General features: G+C 43.0%; 1 protein-coding gene across 10 annotated transcripts in view; it reads right to left on the bottom strand.

The window, feature by feature from the left end:
- Positions 1–24,520, bottom strand: part of LHFPL3 (LHFPL tetraspan subfamily member 3) — a 148,756-nt gene that overhangs the window by 24,985 nt on the left and 99,251 nt on the right. For 3 of the 10 annotated variants that reach the window (XR_012801617.1, XR_012801618.1, XM_075599656.1), the window contains exons 3-4: positions 12,254–12,303; positions 11,218–11,244 (exon numbers count right to left, since the gene is read on the bottom strand). The exons of 3 other annotated variants lie outside the window; for them this stretch is intronic. Coding sequence is in view for 2 of the 7 variants with exons in the window: in XM_075599656.1 (XP_075455771.1) it covers positions 11,221–11,244; positions 12,254–12,303 (74 nt within the window). In the remaining 5 variants the exon portion in view is untranslated. Of the gene's footprint in view, positions 1–11,217; positions 11,245–12,253; positions 12,304–24,520 lie in introns of those variants that run through there. 4 more of the 10 variants (XR_012801614.1, XR_012801619.1, XM_075599657.1 and 1 more) reach the window with 2 other exon arrangements.

Genomic DNA, 24,520 nt, shown 5'->3' with positions numbered 1-24,520 from the left:
GATGGACATACGTCTTTTTTCAACCTCATCTACTATGTAACTATGTAGCTATGTAACTATCCAGTTGATCCAGGTCAGAAACACACACACACACACACACACACACACACACACACACACACACACACACACACACACACACACACACACACACACACACACACACACACACACACACGACACTGCCCAATAATCAGGGCAGTGTAAGGCTTAAGTTATCCAGCAGCTGCTGAACTCACTATTAGTGCCGGCTCATGACACAGTTACAGGCAGCAATTTGTGTAAGGAAACACCAGGCATTACAGTCTCAGCAATGCACTGCTGGACCCTCGGGCAGAGAAGGGGTTAGCAGCCAAGCATGCAGAGGAGTTTACACAGCATACCACCCCCCCACACCGCCCCGCGATGGCTGACCTGTGGTGTCGGATCCCCTGCACCCATCTCCAGGTAAGTCCTGATCGCGACCATTTTCCCCCCGCGATCCCGGTTATAACGTGATCTCATTATGTGTACCCCAAGCACAACGTTATAACGGGGTTCAGCTGTACTACACTACTAATACCAAGATGTAAAAGTACCATACAACCTATGTAAGTCAAGTGATGTTTACCGGCTCCAATAAGAATATATTATCTAACTATTTAGTTTTTATTAGCAATTATGTAGTCTGTATATACTATTACATACACATTCCTAAAGGCATTGATGGGCCAGCAAGACACGCTTTCATGCATGTATTGCTTGATTGGCCAGCAAGACACCGTGCCTCTTTATACCTGGTGTACATATAGGACACCAACTGATCAGCATGTAAACTCCTCCCCCTGAAAAAGCGTGGTTCACATGCGAAACCTAGGTCGGTGGTAGAGACATCACGACGGTGACGTCAGCGGAGCAGCGACACAGTCCTCATTTCTCCTACTAACACACGGCTTGTATACTGGTTCCTCCTTTCCCATTCAGGGTCCTCCGTGACAACTTTGTATTAAGCAACTATTTGCTGCTGCCATGTTTATGCTTGACTACCTACTGGAAGCAGGATATATATTTCACTAGGGAATTGTTAACTATCTACTATTCTAACCCTATGTGCTATCAGTGAGCTATAGTAAATAATAGTAAATAACGACATACATAGTGAGTACTGTCTGGGAAACTACTTCTTTCTCTATACAGAGTGAATGTACTCCCAACATGACAACAATGTATACTACCTCTGTCATTATGTACATTTACATCAGGGTATACACCTATTAACAATTTGTTACTTTATCACAACTTGTTATTTTGTCTCTTGGTGTTTTGACACATTACTCTGATACTGAGAGAGAATGGCAAGAAATTAAATACCTTGCAGACAGACTGTATAGATTTTTACATGTGACAAGCCATTATTTAAATAATAGGACATTAACTGGTTAATATTGTTATTGTCATCTTCCAACTATTATACCAATAGTTGTGTCTATACTATCCTATATACTAGAGCAGAGATGCACAACTTACGGCCCGCGTGCGGCCCGCGATGACTCCGGCCGGGCGCCAGTTAATTAAATAAATAAAAATAAATAAATAAAAAGTTTAAAAAAACGGGCCTGGGTGTGAAAAACGGGCTGGTGGGTGTGAAAAACCGGCTGGTGCAAGGGTGGGTGGGTGTGAAAAACGGGCTGGTGGGGGGGGTGGGTATGAAACGGGCGGGTGGGGGGGTGGGGGGTTGCTGCTGACATGTGAGGGGGGGTGGGTTGGGCTGCTGACATGTGAGGGAGGGGGGTGGGCTGCTGACATGTGAGGGGGGGGGTGGGCTGCTGACGTGAGGGGGGGCTGCTGACGTGAGGTGCAGGGGGGGGGAAGTGATGTGGGGTGCAGGGGGGGGGAGTGATGTGTGGTGCAGGGGGGAGGAGAGTGATGTGAGTTGCAGGGGGGGAGAGTGATGTGAGTTGCAGGGGGGGAGTGATGTGAGTTGCAGAGGGGGGGAGTGATGTGAGTTGCAGGGGGGGGGGGAGAGTGATGTGAGTTGCAGGGGGGGGGGGGAGAGTGATGTTAGTTGCAGGGGTGGGGGGGGTGATGTGAGTTGCAGGGGAGGGGAGTGATGTGAGTTGCAGAGGGGGGAGAGTGATGCGAGTTGCAGGGGGGGGGGGAGGAGAGTGATGTGAGTTGCAAAGGGGGGGAGAATGATGTGAGTTGCAGGGGGGGGGGGAGTGATGTGAGTTGCAGGGGGGGGGAGTGATGTGAGGTGCAGGGGGGAGAGTGATGTGAGTTGCAGGGGGGGGAGAGAGTGTCATATTGAGGTGAGGGGGAGAGTGTGTCATATTGAGGTGAGGGGGAGAGTGTGTCATATTGAGGGGAGGGGGAGAGTGTGTCATATTGAGGGGAGGGGGAGAGTGTGTCATATTGAGGGGAGGGGGAGAGTGTGTCATATTGAGGGGAGGGGGAGAGAGTGTCATATTGAGGGGAGGGAGAGAGTGTCATATTGAGGGGAGAGGGAAAGAGTGTCATATTGAGGGAAGGGAGAGAGAGAGTGTCATATTGAGGGGAGGGAGAGAGAGTGTCATAATGAGGGGAGGGGGAGAGTGTGTCATATTGAGGGGAGGGAGAGAGAGTGTCATATTGAGGGGAGGGGGAGAGTGTGTCATATTGAGAGGAGGGGGAGAGAGTGTCATATTGAGGGAAGAGAGACATGGGGGGGATGCTGACTTGTGGGGTAAGGGGATGCTGACATGGGATGCTGACTTGGGGGGGGATGCTGACTTGTGGGGGGGGGGCTGCTGACATGGAATGGGCTGGGAGGATGTGGAGGGGGTATTGTGTGTTTGATGTGGAGGGGGGTATTGTGTGTTTGATGTGGAGGGGGGTATTGTGTGGGTGAGAGATTGGGTATGAGAGATAGATGGGGAGTATCGTAAAGGTTGATAGTGAGGGGTTCTGGGGGAGATATGCTGGTGCTGGATGATGATGATGATGATGATTTAACCCGTGCGGCCCAAATTTTTTTTCCTTGGAGCAGTTCGGCCCTTCTCACTTTACGAGTTGGGCAGGCCTGTACTAGAGTGACTCCGCACCACTCTGGGTTCTGGGGGAGATATGCAAGTGCTGGATGATGATGATGATTTAACCCGTGCGGCCCAAATTTTTTTTTCCTTGGAGCAGTTCGGCCCTTCTCACTTTACGAGTTGGGCAGGCCTGTACTAGAGTGACTCCGCACCACTCTGGGGATTTTAAGATATCACTGTATATATTTATCACGCTGTAATATTTGATTTATGTAATACAATTTTATTATTTTAAATGCTGATCCATTAGTCAGTAGACTTGCCTCTGAGATATTATATTTCAGGGATATTTTGAATCCCTATTTCATACAATATAAAGTGGCACGAGTGCAACTTTTGGTGTCTCTTTCTGATCTTTCTCGCATCAACCTTGTTAATAATATATGCATTTATTCCCTTATGCACCTTGCAATCTCTTACATATACCTTTAATTTAGGAATACGCCTGGTGAGCGGCTTGGTCACCTCTCTATTCAGCCGGTTGTCTTTAAAGAACCTATGATACAAGCTCAATATTCCCATATTGTGGGTAACCTTCCATGGGCTATATAAATGGACCCCCTTACACTGGGATAATTTCCCTATCCTGAAAAACAAAGAAGACGCTTCTTACCCTCTCACAGGAACAACTATGTAGACTTGAGATCCTCTTACACTGGATCCACATGAGATCTGAAGGTGGGGCACTAGGTTACTCTTATTTATACCCTACTCCAATTCCCTATCACTGGGCATAATAGAATAAGTTGCGAAGTCACCTGGACATGTGACTATTCCAGCACTTTCTAGAACATATGAGTAAACAGACCCTTGCCTGACTACTCTGCAACATTGTAACAGATAAGGGTACTGCTGGAAGTTAACTTTTACCTCCCAATTAACCCTTAAACTGAGTAGACTCCCACAGGGGTGCTACACAAGTATACAGAATAACAGTTACATAACTACAGAAGACTAGGAGTATTTATATTATTCATCTTTTCAAAATATTTGCAATCATCAAGAAAGTATGTGCCACTATTGAGGAATGAAGCAATCAATATATTTCTGACTGTTGTTGATGGGGTTGTTCATAGTCATGGATTGTGACATTGTATATTAATGTGTGTCTGGGGTTGTGCAGGAAAATGTTTATCTTCTGAAAGTCCCATTCCACACAAAAAAATGGGGGAGAAAATAAAGAAAATCAAAGTAAAATATTGATTTTTCAATAGTTTTTTACCGGTGTTTTTTCAAATCTTTTAAATATGATAGAATAAATCATTTGATAGGAATGTAGGACTTATTTGTAGGTGACAAATGGCCACCATTTCAAAATAAGTAAAAACCTTACAACTGTTGCCTGCTGTGAGAGGAACACCCTTGTCCCTTCTTAATAGGTAGACTACCTGTTTGAGTCATATCTGGATTTCCAATGTACCTGGAGCTGCCGATCTAATTACACAGCTCCATGAGCATTGGATTAATTAACCAAGCTGCTAGCCCTATTTCAGGTCTTAGGCCGAGTCCATAGACAGACAGGCCGTGCTGAGGAGTGCGGACGCTCCGCGCTGAGCCCCTGCATCCTCAATGAGGATGCCTTGAGAGGGGGCTCACGCGAGTGTCCGCAGGCGTGCTGATGAGTTGGAGGTTTCAGCCGAGCGCCAAGGTGTTTTTCAGCGCGCTGTCGGCTGAAAACCTCCAATCACAGCACAGCAGCGTCAACGTCACGGCGCCGTGACATTGACGTCAGTGCGTCGCGGGCAATTGGCCCAGCGACGTCACTGCCCCGCCTCCAACCACCTCCCCCCCGGCTCCCTTCACGCACGCTGGCTCGCCTGCAAGTCCGTGCAATCGCGCTGACTGAAGCAGGCGAGCCTCAGCGTTAGCGCGCCTCCGCTCTCCCCACACCTGTGGCCCGGGCCTTAGGCAGAGAGCTCTGGCAGACTGCTGGAGAAGAGTGTGCCTGCACAGGCTTGTTACTCTGCTAAAATGCCTGATTGTATTCTGACCTACTATAAGCCTAAAGATATGGCTGCTGTAATACTACTCTGAAAGTCCTGTAACGACGAGAATGTATCCAGACTGTTGGCGTGTCAGTGTTTTATTCCTAAAGGACCAGAGACTGCCTTTGTAACCCTATCTTATCTCTGTATTATATGGACTTTTTAGGGAAAACAATATTATGCTGCAGTAAAGTTCTATGGATTGGATTTGAGCTTGGTGTCCAGCCCCTGATTACGTTACACCCAATATCGGCCACATCCTCCGATATTTCTGCAATTGCTAAGCATCTTATCCACTTTGTTAGAATTACAAAGTATTGTGCCCTTTCACGTAGACTATCTCTTACCATTTTTTTGTCATATCTGTTCAAATAGTTTGTCATTTATTTGTTTGCAAGTATGCTTTGTAAACATGTAGGAACAAGAAACCTACTGTACAGAGGTCACTCATTCTAAGAGTGAGAGATTATTAGAGCAAGATATTAATTATATTTTTGTCGGTTTTGACTGTTTAAACTCATGGTGCAGCTTAGTCCTTTTCACTGCTAGAATGCTGCCATCTTTTGGGATCCTCACCACATAAGGGATAGTGATCACATGGTCGCAACTGCTTGGCCCCCATTGGTGCAGACTCTACTTCAACTCCAATGAGCGGTGAATGGAATTTTTATCCTTATATGAGCCAGAGGTTCATTAGAAGCTGAACTATGGTACTCAGAGCTCTAGGGACCCCTTAAATGATTTACTTTTACCAGTACTTGCAAGTAAAAACAAAGATGGCTGAGAGGTTAACCAATTTGAAGCGGCTCTGATATCTTCTCATGATGTCATGGCTTTCAATTGGCTGCCAGAGACTGACCCCAGTGGCCATATTGTTTCTCCTGTACAATAATTCTTACAAGGGGATTTCAAAATTAAACATCTCAGATACCAGGGAGTCGCCATAGCTTGGAGTGTAGTGATTCATCTTCGGAGGCCATCTTATTCTTTCAAATAAGTTAAAAAACAAACAAGACCAGCACAGATTGCTGCTTTGAGGCTAAGGGGCGCTATAAGCATTCATAACAAAATTCGCGGGCCACTTAATGCGCCTATTTTTTTATCATGGTATTCAGAAAGACAACATTACCTGTGATAGCAAAATTTCCAAAACGGGCACGTAGCCGGCGACGTGAAAATCGCCTCTCTGAAAAGGCCTTACCCGGCGATTTCTTTCAGCTGCAGAGAGATCTGCACAGAGAGAGCTGCCTCTCCCTGCGCATCTCTCCAGCGATCATTTTTTTTAAATATAAAATGTAATACTAGTGTAGAACCGCGTTGATTTCAGGTCCGGGGACCCCCTGCTTCCCAACAGGCCCCGTTATGGGGTGCCGGTATCTCCTATGCATTCTATTCCCACGGTCACTTGACGCGGGACATTTAAATGCATAGGAGATACCGGCACCCCATAACGGGGCTGGTATCTCGGGAAGCAGGGGGTCCCCAGACCTCAAATAAACGCGGTTCTGCTTCGGAGACCCCCTGCTCATCTACACAAGTATTACATTGTATATTAAAACAGCTGCTACCCACAATAAACATTAAAAACACAACAACACTAATACCCACCTCCTCTACCCCCACATGATTGTGTCCTGGGTCCTCCGGTGATCCCTGCGGGTGTCTGGGGGCCCTCGAGTGGTCCCCTAAGGTGTCTGGGGGCCTTTGGTTGGTCCCCGTGGGCCCTCGGGTGGTCCCTGTGGGTGTCCGGGGGTCCTCAGGTGGTCCCCGCGGGTGTTCGGGGGTCCTCAGTTGGTCCCCGCGGGTACTCAGGTGGTCCCCGCTACCCACCCGGGAGGCCTAACCACTCACCCCGGGACCACTATACCCAACCCATTGATTGGCACAGTGGTACATCATACTCATATAATATGGGCATGATAAGCCACTATAGCAGTCAATGATCCCCCTAATAAAAAAGCATGAAGGCCAAAAATACACAATAATAAAAGATATACACAAGCACCTAAACTCCCCAATTAAATAAATAAAAGCACTAGCCAACCAATCAATTTAATAAATAAAAGCAGTAACCAACAAAACTATTCATTTTAAACACTAGTCAACAAAACAAATAATTAATTTAAAATGCTAACCAATCCTAAAATGTACTAAAAACAAGCCAACCAAAGTCCAAACAATTGAATCCAAACAATAAAAAACAAATAGAAAAAATTACAATCAATTCAAAACAAGCATTTGCCCAAAAATGCATTGGCTGTCACTGTATTTATCTGTACCCTAAAGGGGCACAGGTTAATACATTATCAGTCAATGGGCAATCACAAACATAAAAATAAATAAATACAATGAAAAACCCTGAAAAAAAGACATTTACATACATTCAATATTTTTCTTACCTTTAGAAGTCTTCACCCTCCGAATCCCGTAGTATATGCAAGCTCTTGTACCACGACATCATCACCCGCAATCCAACGCCATCCACCTTGAAGACCAGCATCAGGTAAAATTTTTTTCTTTTTTTTATCTTCTATCACTGCCTTCTTTCTTCATCTGTCATTATTTTCTTCTTTTCTTTAATCTTCTTTCTTCATCTGTCAATCCAAAGTCCCATGGTAAATCTAGAACAGGATGTTCTCTCGTCGGCTTCTTGAGGTAAAATGAGACGTACAGGCCTTATATATGGCATGTGACATCGCATTTTATGGTCAGATGGTACAACTGCAATCCGATTGGATGCTGTATCATGTGCCCGCCTTTTTTTTATTTTAGGATGTGACGTCATCTCCAAGGGAGGTATGTCACATTCTTAAAACCACATGGCTATATCACATGGTATTACAGCCAATGGGGTTGAAGATAATCCCATTGGTTACTGTACAATGTGATAGGTTCCATTAGTTCAAAAGGATATGACATCATCCCTTAAAGTGACATCACATGCTTTTGAACTAATGTAACCTATCACATGGTACAGCAACCAATGGGATTGTCTTCAATCCCATTGGCTGTAATACCATGTGATATAGCCATGTGGTTTTAAGGATGTGACGTACCTCCCTTGGAGATGACGTCACATCCTTACATTTAAAAAAAAAAGGGGGTGGGCACATGATACAGCGTTCAATCGGATTGAAGCTGTACAATCTGACCATAAAATGTGACATAACAAGCCATATATAAGGCCTGTACATCTCATTTTACCTCAAGAAGCCGACGAGAGAACATCGTGTTCTGGATTTACCATGGGGCTTTGGATTGACAGATGAAGAAAGAAGATTAAAGAAAAGAAAATAATGACAGGAAGAATAGACGGTTATAGAAGATAAAAGAAAGAAGATTTTTTTTACCTGATGCTGGTCTTCAAGGTGGATGGCGTTGGATTGCGGGTGATGACGTCGCGGTACGAGAGCTTGCAGATATAACGGGATTCGGAGGGTGAAGAGTTCTGAGGGTAAGAGAAATATTGAATGTATGTAAATGTCTATTTTTCAGGGTTTTTCGTTGTATTTATTTATTTTTATGTTTGTGATTGCCCATTGACTGATAATGTATTAATCTGTGCCCCTTTAGGGTACAGATAAATACAGTGACAGCCAATGCGTTTTTGGCAAAAATGTAAGTTTTTCTATTTGTTTTTATTGTTTGGATTCAATTGTTTGGAATCTGGATGGCTTGTTTTTAGTACATTTTAGCATTGGTTAGCGTTTTAAATTAATTATTTGTTTTGTTGGCTACTTGTGTAAATTAATTGTTTTGTAGGCTAGTGTTTAAAATGAATTAATTGTTTTGTTGGTTAGTGCTTTTATTTACTAAATTGATTGGTTGGTTAGTGCTTTTATTTATTTAATTGGTTGGCTAGTGCTTTAATTTCTTGAATTGGGGTGCTTGTGTATATCTTTTATTATTGTGTATTTTTGACCTTCATGCTTTTTTATTAGGGAGACAATTGACTGCTTTAGTGGCTTATCATGCCCATATTATATGAGTATGATGTACCACTATGCCAATCAATGGGTATAGGGTGAGTATAGTGGTCAAGGGGTGGGTGGTTAGGCCTCCCGGGTGGGTACCAGGGGAGGGTGGATTAACCCCTTAATTAGTATAGTGGTTATTAACTGCTAAGGTGCTTAAGGGGTTAGGGGCCATTAGATTGTATTTTTTCATGTATTCTTGCTGGCACCGGAGGACATGGACCTGCAGTATGCTGACGAGGACGCCCTTCATGATGGCAGGGATAAGTAGAAAGGTTTATTTACTTTATTTATGCTGGCTGATGATATATTTTTAATGGGCAAATGCACTATTATCCATATCATTATCCATATCATGTACTGTATGTTTTGGGGGAGGGGAGGAGGGCATTTATTTAAATGTATTGCACATGTTCTTTTTGCCACAGGATTGGATCAGCAGGCCAGCAGGGACCACCTGAGGACCCCCAGACACCCATGGGGACCCCCCGAGGGCCCCCAGACACCCATGGGGGCCCCCAGACACCCACAGGGACCACCCGAGCACCCCCAGACACCCACAGGGTCCACCTGAGGATTCACGGACACCCGCAGGGACCATCTGATGACCCCCGGATACCCGCAGGGACCACTCAAGGGTCCCCAGACACCCGCGGGGATCACCTGAGGTCACCCGCGGCCTCTGGTATCAATCATGTGGGTGTAGAGGAGGTGGGTATTAGTGTTTATTGTGGGTAGCAGGGGTGGATGAAGGGGATATTTGGCCCTTGGTGGGAGGGGTTAACCCCTTCATTGCCTTAGCGGTTAGCTGATATTAATGGATATCAGCTCCGGAGACTCCCCGCATCAATCCGATGCAGAAAAAAAGCATTTTTTTTTCTAAGTCCTATATCGCCGCCTAAACAGCTTCTCACCAGCCTGTCGCCAACTTTTCCTGGCGTGAGGATTTTGGGAGAAACTCACCATTCTAGAGCCGCGATTAGCCTCGATAAGCCTCAATAACCTAATCGAGGCTACTAGAATTGCATGAGTTTCAGAACCTGCCGATAAGTGGCTTATTGACGCTCACCCGGCGATTTTTTTTATAACGGCTGAAATTTTAGCCGATTCATGCCTTTACCGCCTACTTATCGACCCTTACAGAATAGCAGTAGGCATTTGCCCGATAAGTGGCTTATCGACGCTTATAGTATAGGCCTCTAAGTGTCAGTAGAAGAAGTTGGGAAGGTGTTAACCCCTAGCACATTTAGAATTTGAATTACTGTACCAAATTCTGTCTCTAGGTCCCAATTTTCTCTTTCTTTCCCATTTAACATCAACAATCTCTGCTGCATATGATGTAGCGGAAACTTCTCCAACTAACGATTGACAAATCAAATGTAAGGCACCTGACTGGATTAAGAGGCCTACAAATGTACCAACCTATCTACGGAGTTATACAGTATAAAATATCTCAACAAAAATATATATTTTAAAGTCAAAACTGGTGCAGCTTTTGAAAAATGTGTAACAAAATGTATATAAAGTTGCATAAAGCCTTTTTTATGGATTATTTGGTAATTTTTTTAGTTTTGTTACTGAGATGCAGCAGGAGTCACTACATATTTTTATGCAGCTCTAAGTTCAACAATGTCCTAAAATGTGCGCTTGTCTGACAAGTTATTGTCTGGCTCTTCCTTAGGTTGCGTCCTTGCTGCCGAAGACCGTGCGGAGGCGTGCGCGCGCGACGTCACCTGCATTTAGCGGGAGCGTTTTCTGGACAAGGTAGATGTGACGTGGGGGGCATTTCTATGAGCGTGCCTGTGAGGTCACGGAGCTGGTTCGCCCTCATTGGGCGAACCGCTCATATGATCTGGCTGCCACGCCGAGGAATCAGATTGAACAGATTCCTCGCGCACCACGTGCCCCCTTCTGTTCGCACACGCGGTCTATGGGCACGATCATTGCCTTAAGGCATTGTGATCATGCTGTGCCACCACGCCTCCGCACGGTCTTCGGCAGCATGGACGCAGCCTTAGTGACATCAAACTATAAGGCTACCAAGACTGCAAAGATACACAACATACATATTGTCTATACATTGCGAAACACAAGTTGGCAACAAGAAGCCATGCAAAATATTAAGGCAGAAGCACATTTATACGTTTCACTTGGCCACCTACTGTAAGCGCCATGCTCACACATTAATCAGCCTTACGCTGTACATACCTTTTAAATATTAGGCATTTCCATCATCTGTAGAGAAGGGAAAATATGTTTGTTAGGGTATAATTGAATAAGTTGATTAAACAACAAAATGGCGGGAAACTATGGACTTAAAATGTCATGAGCACCAATATAGTTTTATAGTTATGCGTAAATCTTCTAAAGCAGGAGTGGCCAACTCCAGTCCTCAAGGTCCACCAACAGGTCAGGTTTTAAGGATATCCCTGCTTCAGCACAGGTGGCTCAGTCAAAGACTGAAAACCTGACCTGTTGGTATCCCCTGAGGAATGGAGTTGGCTACCACTGTTCTTAAGGATTTCTCAGTGATGTTTTGTTATGACACAGTATCAAGACAGATTTACAACCAATTCTTGCTAGTAATAACAAAAAATAGAAATCAACCTACCACAGATCACAAATGAAGGTGTCAATCTACTTAATGGCCAAAAAGCCTGCTAGCTAAACAAGTGTATCATTATTTGTTTTAAAAAGAAATGTGAATTTTATCAATGTGTAGGTAAATAAATGACTGCTCCAACATTACTAAACTACACTATAGAAATATATGCATATTCACGGTTGTTAGTGAGACGGAACCGATCTTCTAAATAAGGATTCTTTATCACCAATATTCTAGTATTACACAACAGGGAGTCAGAACTCCTGATCACTTCTATGCTGATTTTTAATACTACAGTGTACGCATTCCAAATATTACATATGGGGGGCGGGGGGGGGGGAGGGGGGAGGGGGTGGTATGTATTCAATTTCTAATTTGAAACTGTCCAAAGCATTAGCTGATCACACCCATGTTGCATTCTCAGCATATAAATAGCTGATCAGTTCTGCATTCTAAATCTGTGGTGTTATCAACAATGATAGCTATTAGGTCTGCTATATTTTGACTACTTCTGATGATCATTATTTCATTCCCACACCATTGCCATTTGTCCCAGAACATTTCCAAGATCGATGTTGTTTAAAACCCTAATTCCACTTCGCTTTATATATTCAGTTGTATAAACAGACTTTGCAGTACCTTTCTATCTTGATACGCTTTGTAGTAAAGTGCTGTAATGATTTTTTGTTCTGGGGAAATATTGATGTGAGAATTAGTGTTGGACGAGAGAGAATGAGAATCCTATTTGATTAGCGTCCCAATGCTATATATATATACAAGACGTGGAGAGACTTGTGCACCAAAAGTGGTCACCCTTGAGATACCTGGGAAATATACTAATATTTACCTATCACATTAACTTATTTCCCAGGAATCAATCAATCTCTCTCTCTCTCTTCTGCAATAACCATATTCCTGGGTCTGGGCGAGACATTCACACAAATGTTTAAAGGTTTTTTAAGGTGGGCAAATGTAATTTTGGTTGATTAATCCACGAATATTCTCACCTGCAAATAAATGCCATATACTAGGCAATTCGTGAAGTGGTAACCCAATTTCAGTAGGTCCTACAATACCAATATTATACTGTCTTATGTATCCCTTCCACTGCAGTTTAGGACCTACTCAAATGGGTTTACCGTGACGTGGTTGTAGACTTAAAATATTGTGCCCAAAATATTAGACTCAAATTACCCATATTTATGAAGAAAGTATATAGATAAAATACATAGTAATGTACTAAATATTTTGGGGGAAAAAAACCCAGCTTTGTGACTTAGCGCAGCCTACAGCATCTTTGGAGCTTTAGTTGGGTGTGACTCCCTACTAGTCTGTAATGACAGTACCAGGAGTAGCAGAGTTTATTCTATGATGTTTGTTTTTGCTATTAGCTGGAGTTATTTTTGGCTTTAATTTTTCAAAACTATTCAATACTCTACACCTTAAAGCAGCAATCCCAGCTATCAATGTTTTAAAATAATCTTACCGGACGGAGCTAAATCTAATCCCCAAGAGTGCGGGGCTCTCCTGCTTCCAGAGATATTTGTAGGTGTTGACATATGGAGGCGGACTACACCAGGGGTAGCCAACTCCAGTTAGTCAAAGTCTGAGTCACTTATTGAGACTCCTGAAGCAGGGAGGTCATGTAAACCTGACCTGTTGGTAGCCCCTGAGGACTGGAGTTGGATACCCCAGGACTACACACATGGCTGCCGGAGTGCCCATATCTGTCAGCTTGCCAGCTGGACCACAACTGTCCAATGTCTCTTTTCTCTGAAGGTCGTCTTATTCATGCCAAAACTTTAGGGGCTTATTTTATAAACTCCAAAGCAGACTCTAAGCACGATCGGCGAAAATCTTCCTTAGCTTAACTTATCTTAGTTCAGAGTTTATTGAATCAGACTCTTAATCTTCCTACCATAATCCAAATCACGTCCTATGGTATTGCTTCTACCTGTATACTTCTGGGGTTGTCAAGCTTCAACTTCAATCCTAGCCAGATACCCCCCCAACATTCTACCAAGCTTCAATCAACTAACACCACCACACTTGAACTGTTTTTTTTATTTAGTATTATCTCATTATAGAATGCCCAGAGAAGGGACAGCACCAAAGTCCATCATATACTTTTTCCCACCATGCTGTCACATCACAGATATGTACTCTCTGTAGGATAGAGGAGGCAATCATCTTTTGGACCTCCTGCATTTACTATCGTGTGAATGAGGTTGGTCACAGCTGGCAAAATCAAATAATGTTTGTAATCTTTAATTTGTCTATTCATGAAGTCAGAATTGACAGGGCATTTCTCTTGTGTGATGCATAGCTAATTATAGCTGTGTTCTGTCCTCGGACTGTAAACAGTAAAAATAATTATGGGTAATTTATGTGGTCTATTATTGTAAACAATATCCAATTTCCCTCTTCCTCATTCTCCAGCATTCTTCTCATTTTAGGTTGGACTATATAATGTGTAGTAATGTGTATATTAAACAAAGACGAAAGCAGTTTCAATTAAGTAAACCATTTAGTAGCTATGTAAACATACTATAATAGTATAAGTTGTTATAGTTCTCCTTTAATGGCAACTTGGAAATGTCTAAGAATCAGCTAAAAATGAAAAATAACAAATGTACCTATAACATTACATTCATAATTATCTGGGGTCAGCATTCCTTCTGTTCAGAATTCTGAAGTTTTAATTTAGAACATTGCCTCACATTCCCATATGTATACTACTTCTGACATCAGTGACTAAAGTCTTGCTAATTTAGGATACCCCAATTAATACAACATAGTGACCCTATCTGTGAGGTGTCAATTTCTACTATATTGAGTATCTAAAATATCTTTTGACATAACAGTCAGAGCTGTAAATATGCCGTTTATATCTTCTTTATTTATATAGCACCATTTATGTACGTACAGTAGGGCTTAACAGCAGTAATACACGTGGCATAATAATATAACACATAATGGGAATAAGCACTTCAGACATAAAATATTAGGAAAAAGGAGTCCCTGCCCCGAAAAGCTTACAATCTAAGTGGAAAGTAGGAAGAACATACAGAGACAATAGGAAAGTGTTCTGGTAAGTGCGTCTGCAAGGGACCAAGGTTGATGTGTGAGGTGTATAGTATCAGCCACAGAGCTACCCATATCCTTTCTTTAAGGAGGTGTGTTTTAAAATGGTTCTGAAAGGTGGGTAGAGAGGGTGCTAGTTGAATATTGAGGGGAAGGGCATTCCAGAGGTGTGCGGCAGTGAGAGAGAAAGGTTTAAGGTGAGAAAGGGCTTCAGATACAAAAGTGGTAGAGAGAAGACATCCTTGAGGAGAACGCAAGAGTCGGGATGCTGTATAGCGAGATATTAGGGCTGAGATGTGCGGTAGTCAATCAAGGGTTCACTATATGGCAGCTTTTCAAAGCTCTTGGGCCCTGTGGGCCAAAAGGAAGTTGTGACATCATCCGGTGCGGCTTTCTATTGGCCCATGTGGCTGGGGGCTTTAAACTGCAGGAGATACCGGCAACCCCTTCAGAATTAAGTATCTATGTAAGCAAGGGTCCCCAGAGCTGAAAAGTATGGGGTTGAGCTCCGGAGAGCCCTTGTTTCAAACCTGTAATAAAAAATGAAAAAAAGCTTGGATTGCGAATTTAAAACTAAAACGTGAAGTGCCTCGTTACATTTGCAAGTGACACAGCACATGAGCACATTGTAAAGGAAAACATCATATTTTTAAGGACAGCAAAGACTCCAGCATCAACCTACCTGCTAGCCCTTCCTTTCTATTCCACATGGGTTTATTTCTTGGCAAAAGGAAGACATTAAAGATTATTTAGTAATTTTAGCATACGGTTTATTGATCTTGGAATATTCTGTTGCTGACCTTAGAGATAATCTACAAAGCGCCATGTGAGTAACTAATAGTAGAGCAAACTCTTAATTAACATCTCGGTTATACCATTTTTAAGTGTGATGGCAAACAAAGCAATAATTTTATTGATTATCAATATTTTCCTGCAGAATGCAGAAATAACCTAGAACATCTTAGAAAAACACAATAATACAGTGTATACTAGCTACTAGCATATAACGTAAACTAGCTACAGTATTTGCTATATCAAGCAGAAGAACAGATGATATTTGAATATAATTGTACCATTCATTATATTTTATATTTAGACCCTCAAATATTTTCCATCCGTTAGTGCATTGGTGGGCAACAGGCAGCTCGAGGGCCGCATGCGATGCTGCAGGGCTTCCCCTGCGGCCCTCCAACTGAAGGCCGCTGCAGCAGCCCCATCTCTCTCTCCAGGGCAGAGGAAGTGGAGATGTAGTTGGTGCGGATTGTAGCTTCTCCTCACCTAGGGTGACCATTCGTCCCAGTTTTTGCTAGGCTGTCCCGGTTGCCCGTCCGTCCCGGGAGTGTCCCGGTTTTTCTCCCTGGTGTGCGGGGGAGTCGGCGACAATCCGCGGGGGGAGGGGGGGGAGAGGGGGGGTGCGCGGCGATGCTTGGGGGGAGCGAGCGGCGGCACAGAGGAGGAGGGTGCGTCAGCCTGGTAGTATTTTTTCCATGTTAGAATGCCGGGGGGGGGGGGGGGAGGAGGGGGGAACTGGGCTTTAGAGAGTAGAAGCAGGGGATTGGTTGGAGGTCAGAGGATCTCGGGGGCGGGGCTTTCTACCGGAGCCGGATGGAGTGAGCTTCTTCTCTGTGTGTGTGTGTGTCCTGTCTGTGTGTCTGTGTGTGTGTCATAGGGGGAGAGGTATGAGAAAGGGGAGATATGAGGAGCTGAGGGGAAGGTATGAGGAGGGGGAGATATGAGGAAGGTATGAGGAGCTGAGGGGAAGGTATGAGGATGGATGGGGAAGGTATGAGGATGGATGGGGAAGGTATGAGGAGGGATGGGGAAGGTATGAGGAGGGATGGGGAAGGTATGAGGAGGGATGGGGAAGGTATGAGGAGGGGAGGGGAAGGTATGAGGAGGGGGAGATATAAGGAGGGGGGAGATATGAAGGGGGAGATGGTAAGTATGAGGAAAGGATGGGGAGGTAGAGGTATGAGGAGAGGAAGGTATGAGGAGAGGAGGGGAGGTATATGGAGAGTTGGGGGAGGTATGAGGGGAGGAGAAGAGGGGGAGGTATAAGGAGAGGGGGAAGTATGAGGGGGCAGGTATGAGGAGAGGAGGAGGAAGTATGAGGAGGGGAGGGGCTGTGTGTGTGTCACTGTGTGTGCACGTATATTGGGTAGAGAGGTTGAGTGTGGGGAGGGGAGAAAAATACATGGGGGTGGGGGTGTAAGAGAGAGGCGGGGAAGGAATGGGTGACTGGGGAGTGTGAGGTGGGGTGAAAGTGAGGTGTGTGAGAAGGTTTTTTTTTCGCAAGGCCGCCGAAACGTGGGTAGGGGGCCCCGGTGGAAATGTTGTTCCTGGGCCCCGGGAAAGCTGTCTGCGGCCCTGCATGACAGTGATGTCACTGACTGCCACGAGGAGAGCAAGAGACCCTACTTTGCAAAGTGTAATATACACACAAGGTCAGGAATGTCACATTTTTAAAAGTCTTCATTTTAATTAATGCCTACATTTTTTTAATTTAATTTTAATTTATGTCAATTAATTATTTATTTAATTTTAATTTGTTAATTATTTTAATTTTAATTAATGTCTTCATTATTTATATACACACAAACACACACTGCAGGGCCCACCTCCTATACACACAGACACACACTGCAGCCCCCACCAACGGGACGCATTATGGTGCCGAGGCATCACGTGATGCCACATTGTCATGGCAACATGTCACCGCCTGACGGCAGTGTCTCGTTGTCATGGCAACGGGGTGCGTCACGTGATATAATTTGTTTTATAAATAATTTTTATTGTCACCCTATCCTCACCCCATCAGCTGCTTAGTGACAGTGCGCTAATGCATATGGCTCCTTTCCAGGGACTAGTGCTAATCATTAGTTCCCAATGTAAGAAGAGGAGTGGGACAGTATTCATCAGTACACAGTATGCAGCTAAGCAGAGGTGATAGAAGCTCCTACCTGTTGCTGCAATGTCCCTTCTGCCTGTGCGAAACAAAACAGAAAAAAGAAGCACTCACAATAACAGCTGGTATCTTGCCACAGGTGCACGTCGCTCCAATCAAGTGGAAGATTTAATGCCAAAGATGAAAAAGATCAATCTGCACTCCATTGGTCTTAAAAAAATAGAAGATGTATTACATAGCAAAAAAATATGAATGTGTCGGTCCCACTATCAGACCTGTATCTTAACAAAGGTCTGAAAGTGGGACCGAAACGTTGATATCTTTTGCTATATCGCAGTGGAGTGCAGGTTTTTCTTGTCCTGATATTCAGCCACTCTGGGGCCTATGTACGAACTGTCGCATTAAAAATACTTTTTTCATTTTTTTGCGTGGCCAGAATTGGACTGCGCTAGGTGTACATATGTTAATGGTATACACTGAAAAACAATGCATCTGTGCGCCAAAAAGAGAATGTGCGTCAACATTGTCTCCCAAGTTCAACTTCACATAAACCTGAGGAAAAAGTCTGTTTACATTGTTAGCGCATAATTAAGCTGCTATGTACTATAAAAAAATGGATTTGACACGACACGGATATTTCATTAAACTGTAGGTTAACAACATTTTTTTTGCACAATATGGATATTATAAATAATAGAAGACTAATAATATTAATACCTATAACAAATCTAAATAAACAAAAAATACACATAATTGTATTTTCATTTACATTGTAAATGAAGTCTGTTTACATTGTTAGCGCATAATTAAGCTGCTATGTACTATAAAAAAATGGATTTGACACGACACGGATATTTCATTAAACTGTAGGTTAACAACATTTTTTTTGCACAATATGGATATTATAAATAATAGAAGACTAATAATATTAATACCTATAACAAATCTAAATAAACAAAAAATACACATAATTGTATTTTCATTTACATTGTAAATGAAGTCTGTTTACATTGTTAGCGCATAATTAAGCTGCTATGTACTATAAAAAAATGGATTTGACACGACACGGATATTTCATTAAACTGTAGGTTAACAACATTTTTTTTGCACAATATGGATAATATAAATAATAGAAGACTAATAATATTAATACCTATAACAAATCTTAATAAACAAAAAATACACATAACTGTGTTTTCATTTACATTGTATCAGTCAAGTATTCAACATGACGCAATGCGTAAAAATTCATTTCAAACAACGAATTATGCTTCCTAGCACTACAATTGTAACATAAAAAAAATAATAAAATCAACACTTCTGTGTTGCTGCATCAATCAGTGTCTGGCTCAGGGCCAGTGAAGGTTAATTCTAGCTCTGTCTACTAAGAAAATGAGAGGGCTTTAAAATGAGTTGCCAGGAAACTAATACCATTTCCCTGTCCCAAGATCAAAAGAAACATTAAGGCAGCGTTGGTTCAAAGTAATTTTTCATTGTTATGCAACTATGCATACTGGTGCAGATGACAAACTGTTTTACACACTACACATCTCGGTTAATGTTTAGACTGAAGCAGCTGGGAAAGACTTCTGTTATATGTTCATCTACCGTATTTATGAGAAAATAGACTTTCAAGTGCAGGCAGAAAAAAATGATCCTGGAAAAACAAGATGTCTTTCTGAAAGGACTGCGGCTGTTCATTATGGAACAATCTCCAATTAGTAAAGTAAAGATGGACCCACAGCACTCTATATAAAAAAAACTTGCATCCACAAGTGATGAGAAAAAGTACTCTAATTGTCAATAGTGGAAAAAACACCACAAAGTTTTAAAAATGTACAGAGTGATATTGAAGAAGTGTCCCATAGATCCAACTCTGATAACAGGGCCCAATTACTGGGCGGGGGGGGGGGGGGGGGCGGTGGGGGGGAAGAAACACAGGGGAACAAGGAACACATCACTCAAATAAGAAACACCACAACTAACACAGACTAGCACTAAAGTGTATACAGAGCATGAATGTCAGGACAGCTGATGAACATTCTATTGGCCCGGCGGTTGCTATGGCAACCCTTGATGCAATATAACACGCTTCCGCAATCAGCTGGTTATCACTCGCCCCTGAAGAATCTCCGTCAAGGAGGGAAACGCGTAGGGCGTTTTTGGCGTGGTGACGTCAGCGCGAGGGAATTGGGAGAGACTGGTAGTATCATTACATTGTATCATGTTCTCTGTTGTTGCGCAATTTTAACCGCGATCGCTTCCAGGCTTGGCAGCTCCTTTTCACTCTGTGGTTTTGGTTACAGCCTGTCTCTGCACTGGGATTCATTGTATCAGCATGTTCTGAGGTTGTCAGCTGTATAGTTGCATATAGTAGCGCTTTCACTGACGCTTACCACCAGCTCAGCCAGCCTGTCAGTATTTGTTGTACAGAATCATTTAGTCACCTTTGTATTGTTTGGTGATTTAATAATTGTGCTCTGTGTACAGCTATCTTGCAGGGGATATACACTCACAGTGCTGATTATATTTGGACGGCATGTCCATAGACCACAGTATTATTTTACTGCTTTAGTTATTTAAGCAGAGTGCTTAGTATCAGCCTAATCCTGTTTTTTTTTATAGATTATCAGCTTTCCTGATTTATTAACTGTGTATAGTGTCTTTTTGTATGTCATTTGGTGCAGAATCAATCCACATGCCACCAACCTATCATTGATTTGCACATACAGTGCTAATAACAATCTACTAGCTTAAATATTATATTTACTCATTGTACACTGTTTTGGGCAATAAGATCAATATAGGTTGGTTTGATCGGTATGCTGTACCACATGACGCACAATACACCAATATAGGGAAAGCGTCTTTGAGCATTCACAGCAGGGTAACTGACTCCTTATTAAGGCCAATTGTTGTCAGGTGCTATTGCCGTTGTATTTAGGCATAGCATAAATTATCATACACCGTGGCCGCCTACCACCCCCCCATTCCTTCCCGCATAAGTACATTATATGTTGTTAATCACAAATTACTATATGTTAAGAACCTATTTTATGTATATTATAATTAAATGTTAAGTTTTAATTGCCAAGGAGTGCAATTTCAAATGGGCTTCTAGTTGTTAGGTGTCGGCAACAAACATGCTTTCACCTTCCAATTGTTGTTAATCTATGTTAATTTTGGCTCATCAGTTGCACCCACCGTCACTCTAGACGTGTAAGGCACAATCATATTACATTCACATTATTATTTCAGTGAGCATTATATTTCCTTTTTGTTTACATAATAATAGCTATAGGAAAGAATGTCCAATTACAAGAGGGGCGACGTTTCGGGCACTATGGTCCTTCTTCAAGCCCGTTCCCACCAATGAGTGGTACTTCCTTCAAACAAGTCCTCTGGCTAGTCATCTTTATTTTAGTATTCTTTGAGAATTAGGGGATTCTCTCACCCTCGTGCCCCATTTCTATTGGTCATAAGATAATTGAAGTGGTGCTGTTTGACTCTATTTAAATCTCCAATTAGTGTTTGGTATAGAAAGCTTTATAACATCAAATTAAAGGATTACACAAAGAAACGAAGAGGAAAGGACATACAATCTGAAAGAAACACTTTACTAATAACAGAATGTGTGACAATAGGGCCTATCTATATTCAATATTCTAACACTCCAGCACACAAAAGGTTAATAGGAGTTAGACGTTACATCTTAAAAATACATGTTTTGTTTCATTGGGTTCAGGCCACAATGACCCAGACACAGTTTTCTGTATTCATGTCTAAAAGTGGGGTTCTCAGAGCAACCCAATCTGTGATTGTGGGGTACATAACCTAAGACAACAGTTTACAGTAAGTTGTCAACACAGACTTCCTTTCCTATTGTTACTGTCATGCCTGAAGTGCTTATTCCCACTGTGTTATATTATTATGGCGCGTGTATTACTGCTGTGAGGTGCTACAGTATGTATGTATGTATGTATGTATGTATGTATGTATGTATGTCTTTATTTATATAGGCTCTTTTTCCGCTGTCACAGAGGAGGATGTGTCATTGCTGATCTCTTCTTCTCCCTCTACCACCTGCCCTATTGACCCCATTTCCTTCTATCTCTTAAAACCTCTTGCTCCCACTATAATCCCTACGCTCACACACATTTTTAACTCCTCCCTCTACTCTGGTACCTTTCTTTCTTCCTTCAAACATGCAACAGTTATACCATTACTCAAAAACAGCAAGCTTGACTCTACCTGTCTTTCTAACTATCGGCCTGTCTCCCTCGTGCCTTTTGCCTCTAAACTCCTTGAACGTCTTGTATTCTCTCGCTTGCTCCATTTTCTCAACATCCATTCTCTCCTAGACCCTCTACAATCTGGCTTCCGTACTGCCACTCCACTGAAACAGCACTCACTAAAATAACTAATCACCTCCATGCTGACAAAGACAGAGGTCATTACACTCTGCTCCGAACACTCGACCTCTCTGCAGCATTTGATACTGTGGACCAGGGGTGCGCAATCTTTTGGCACTGTGCCCCCCCCTGCCAGCACTGCCTCCATGTTCGCGCCCCCTACCTTCCTACAGCGTCATTTGACACCGCACTGCCATGGTGACCCATCGTGGGTCATGTGACATCACGTCACGTGACCCTACGGCGTCATTTGACACCGCGTCACCATAGCAACGGGTCATCTGATTCAAAGTTAGAATTACTTACAGAGGACTCGCGCAGTCCCCGGCATTTAATTTAGATGTCTTGGGGAAGAACTCGGGGCCTTTGTAAGTGCCACGCCCCCCCAAAAAATCTTGTGCACCCTGCTGTGAACCACCCTCTTCTCCTACACATTCTCCATACTCTTGGTATTTGTAACAAAGCTCTATCCTGAATCTCCTCTTACTTCTCCCATCGCACTTTCAGTGTCTCTTTTGCCAACACCCCCTTCTCTATCGATCTCTCTGTGGGGGTACCCCAGGGCTCTGTCCTGGTACCTCTTCTCTTTTCTCTTTACACAGGTGACCTAAGCACATCTCTTTGTTCAAATATCACCTCTATGCTAATGACACACAAATTTACTTTTCAACCCCTGACCTTACACCTGTTGATCAGACTAAAGTTTCTGAATGCCGAAATATAGCTAATTTTAGGGACCCTGCACAGAGATTACTTAGTCAGCTGGATAGCTAGATGTATTAAACCTTGTTGCATACACAAGTCTCGTGCTCTCAGGTGTACTGTTCTTGACAGAAGGGAATTACTTTTGCAAGAGAACCCTACTGTATATCATATCTCATTAGGAAAAAAAATTTTGTTACTTAAAACTCTAGAAAAAGGAAACTATTTTAAGAATGGCTACAATAAAAAAAAATGATCAATCTCCTTTGTGGCTGCAGACGTATTTAAGGAAAAGTCAGACCCAGAGGGTCTTACCCCAACAGTGGAGGTAAATACATCTTCAAACTATTTTGGTCACAGAGGACCCCAAAAAATTTACAAGATTAGGTAGACAAGTAGAAAGGGGTTTCCCAGGAGACAACAGCAAGGTATCAGTGAGAGCAACTTGAGAAATAAGAGCAGGTAGAGATCAAATGTAGTAAATTCATAATAACTTCTCACTCATTGATGCTTCTCGGGGAAAACAAAAGAAGCCTGAGGATAAATCGTGGACAAAAGGATGAGTTTCATAGGACCTTGCAAAGAGAGAGCAATCACACACAACTGTAACCCCCAGATTCATAAAGCTCTAGTAACTGCTGTCATTATTTCCCATTCAAGTCAATGGGAGATAATGCCTTTGTGGTTTCATTAACCTGTGAAGGTGCCTGATGAATCTGCAGGTACGATTTGTAGACTGTGATATTGTGACGCTAGCTGGGGCCCCTCCTGAATTATACAAAAAGTCTGTATTGCAAACAAAAAATTGGGGGGTAATCCATGCCTAGTAGTTACAAACTGCTTTATCAAGTCCATCGATTAATTTCCAGGAGTAAAAGCTCACATCTACTGTAGTTTATAGAAGACCAAAAAAGTTCTTTAAACAGAAGGATTGATGGAGCCGAGAAAGTGCAGCGGTATAACTAAAAAATTGTGCCTCGCCATGTGCTGACTCCGATGCAGTGCTAGGTCCAGATTTGGGCAGTCAGCATACTACTCTGCTTATGCCCTTTTCTTTTTCAGTTAATATTGTACGTTAAAGACACGGTATGAGTATGCAGCTAGGAATACAATTGGCCTTACCTCCATAAAGGTATTGAATTATAGTGTTACTGATACATTCCATTATAGGAGTAGGTCTTTGGTCACTTGATTTTGTATTGCTAAATATTTATTTGGAGGTGTATGGTCCCTCGACTACGCCTCTAGTTGCCTACCTCCGACCTCTGCCTGTGACCCCAACTCCGACATCACCGCTCTGCCTGTCCTGCCATTTCCAGCAAGTGGGATCCACTCCACAGTTGCCATAATACTTGACTGAATAAACTAGCCCTACCATGGATCCCGCTGGTTCTGGACCTTCGCTGGCTCAGCAATGAACTCTAGACATTTCTGAAATTCAGGGGCTAGTCACTAACCTTCAACGTCAATTCAACAACTTACGGGATCAGGTGCATGAACTGCAGGACAACCCTGTTTCACAAGACCAAGTCCGGGATATACGTGGCCGGATTGCAGACACGGAATCTGCGCTGCAATACCTGCATAATTTTCCACCAAACGCACCAGCCCACCCAGCCTGTCTAACTCACCTGCCACCTTCCTCTTCCGGAGAAGTTCGGCAGGGACCCACGCCAATTCCAAGGGTTTTTCAACCAGTGCAGACTCCAGTTTCTGACGCAACCTACCCCCTATCCCATGTACACTCTAAAGGTTGGGATGATCATCTCTCTTCTCAAAGATGAGGTCCTTACTTGGGTCACC

This window comes from Ascaphus truei, chromosome 5, assembly GCF_040206685.1.
Source record: "Ascaphus truei isolate aAscTru1 chromosome 5, aAscTru1.hap1, whole genome shotgun sequence".
Taxonomy (NCBI): domain Eukaryota; kingdom Metazoa; phylum Chordata; class Amphibia; order Anura; family Ascaphidae; genus Ascaphus; species Ascaphus truei.
The sequence above is the reverse complement of the archived record's forward strand: the minus strand, read 5'-3'. Positions and strand labels throughout refer to the sequence as shown.